Source organism: Mandrillus leucophaeus, unplaced genomic scaffold (genome assembly GCF_000951045.1).
Source record: "Mandrillus leucophaeus isolate KB7577 unplaced genomic scaffold, Mleu.le_1.0 Scaffold1463, whole genome shotgun sequence".
Lineage (NCBI taxonomy): Eukaryota > Metazoa > Chordata > Mammalia > Primates > Cercopithecidae > Mandrillus > Mandrillus leucophaeus.
This window is the reverse complement of record NW_012101436.1, coordinates 106,149-108,296: the sequence shown is the minus strand read 5'-3', so window position 1 is coordinate 108,296 and position 2,148 is coordinate 106,149. Positions and strand designations below refer to the sequence as shown.

At 38.2% G+C, this 2,148-nt stretch overlaps 1 protein-coding gene across 1 annotated transcript in view; it reads left to right on the top strand.

Annotated features, from left to right (window-relative positions):
- The window catches only part of ZNF846 (zinc finger protein 846), a 13,698-nt gene extending 12,124 nt beyond the window's left edge, over nt 1-1,574 (top strand). Inside the window, exon 5 of the mRNA XM_011974567.1 lies at nt 253-1,574. Coding sequence (XP_011829957.1) covers nt 253-1,574 — 1,322 coding nt within the window. The remainder of the gene's footprint in view (nt 1-252) is intronic.
- The last annotated feature ends 574 nt before the right edge of the window (nt 1,575-2,148 follow it).

The following is a 2,148-nucleotide window of genomic DNA, read 5'->3' as shown; positions in this document are numbered from 1 at the left end:
GAGAATCTTTTTCAAAAAAAAGAAAAAGTAATAAAAAATAAAAAATATATATATCAGACAGATTGTCTAAGAAGCTCTGTGAACACAGAGAATATAGGCAGGCTGGTGGCCTCATTGTCCTGTTATTCAACTTAACTCAAAAATGGGGCTGGAACTCTGTACATATAACGGATATGTTAAAATGTTTAAATATATTTCCAATGCATAAATGTTGTGACTGAGGAGAAATTCTGTTACCATACTGAATGTGAGAAATTCTTTGTTCATCTTTTATATCTGAACAGGAGAGAAGCAATACTGCGGAGAAACTCTTTGACTCTAACCATTGTGGAAAAGTCTTCAGTGAACACCCATTTCTTATGACTCACATGAGAACTCACATTGGCGAGAAAACTTCTGAGGATAATCAGAGTGGAAAAACCTTAAGAAAGAACTTTCCTTATAGTTTTTACAAGAAAAGTCATGCTAAGGGGAAAACGCCTAAGTATGTTAAACATGAAAAAGCCTTCAACAAGTTTTCAAATCTTACTAGGCAGAATAAAACTCACACACAAGAGAAGTTGTGTGAATGCACAGATTGTTGGAGAACTTTTCTTTATCAGTCATCCCTTAAGGTACATGGAAGATCTCACAATGGAGACAAACATTATATATGTAAGGAATGTGGGAAAGCCTTCAGTAATTCCTCACACCTTATAGGACATGGAAGAATTCACAGTGGAGAGAAGCTCTATGTCTGTAAAGAATGTGGTAAAGCTTTCATTCAATCCACAGGACTTAAATTACACATCAGAACTCACACTGGAGAAAAACCATATAAATGTAAAGAGTGTGGGAAAGCCTTCACCCATTCTTCATACCTTACTGATCATAGAAGAATTCACAGTGGAAAGAAGCCCTATGTATGTATGGAATGTGGAAAAGCCTTCACTAGATCCACAGGACTTATTTTACACATACGAATTCACACTGGAGAAAAGCCATATGAATGTAAAGTGTGTGGAAAAGTTTTTATTCATTCCTCATACCTTACAAAACATGTAAGGATTCACAGTGGAGAGAAGCCATATTTATGTAAGGAATGTGGGAAAGCTTTTACTCGTTCCTCAGGACTTGTTTTACATATGAGAACACACACTGGAGAAAAGCCCTATGAATGTAAAGAATGTGGGAAAGCCTTTAATAATTCCTCAATGCTTAGTCAACATGTAAGGATTCACACTGGAGAGAAGCCATATGAATGCAAAGAATGTGGGAAAGCTTTCGTTCAATCCTCAGGCCTTAGTACCCATTTAAGAACTCACACTGGAGAAAAGGGCTATGAATGTAAGGAATGCGGTAAAGCATTTGCTCGTTCCACAAATCTTAATATGCACATGCGAACGCACACAGGAGAAAAGCCTTACGCATGTAAAGAATGTGGGAAAGCCTTTAGGTATTCCACATGCCTTAACGTTCATATGCGAACTCACACTGGAGCAAAACCATATGATTGTAAGAAATGTGGGAAAAACTTCACTCAATCTTCAGCACTTGCTAAACATCTAAGAACTAAGGCATGTGAAAAAACCTGAAGTGTTCCTCAGATCTTAGTATTTACATCTAAATTCATCTGGAAACAAAACATATGAAGGTAAAGAATATGAAGAACCTTCACTGAATTTCCATTTCTTATGTAATAGGAATGAATTTAACATGGACACAAGTCCCAATGATATAAGGAATAGGTGAGAGTAGTAGTTCTTCACACCTTATAAAGTGTAAGAACTCACCTTTGGGAGAAAAATCTGGTTCTAAGACGTGGTAAAGCCTGTTTCTTCCACTATTGTTTCTTTTTCTTTTTTTTTTTTTTTTCTTTTTTCTTTTTTTTTTTGAGACAGAGTCTCTCTCTGTCACCCAGGCTAGAGTGCAGTGGTGCGACCTTGGCCCACTGCAACCTCTGCCTGCTGGGTTCAAGGAATTCTCCTGCCTCAGCCTCCCGAGTAGCTGGGACTACAGGCGTGTGCCACCATGCCCGGTTAATTTTTTGTATTTTTAGTAGAGACGGGGTTTCACCATGTTAGCCAGAATGGTCTCGATCTCCTGACCTCATGATCTACCTGCCTTGGCCTCCCAAAGTGCTGCGATTATAGGCATGAGCCATCACAC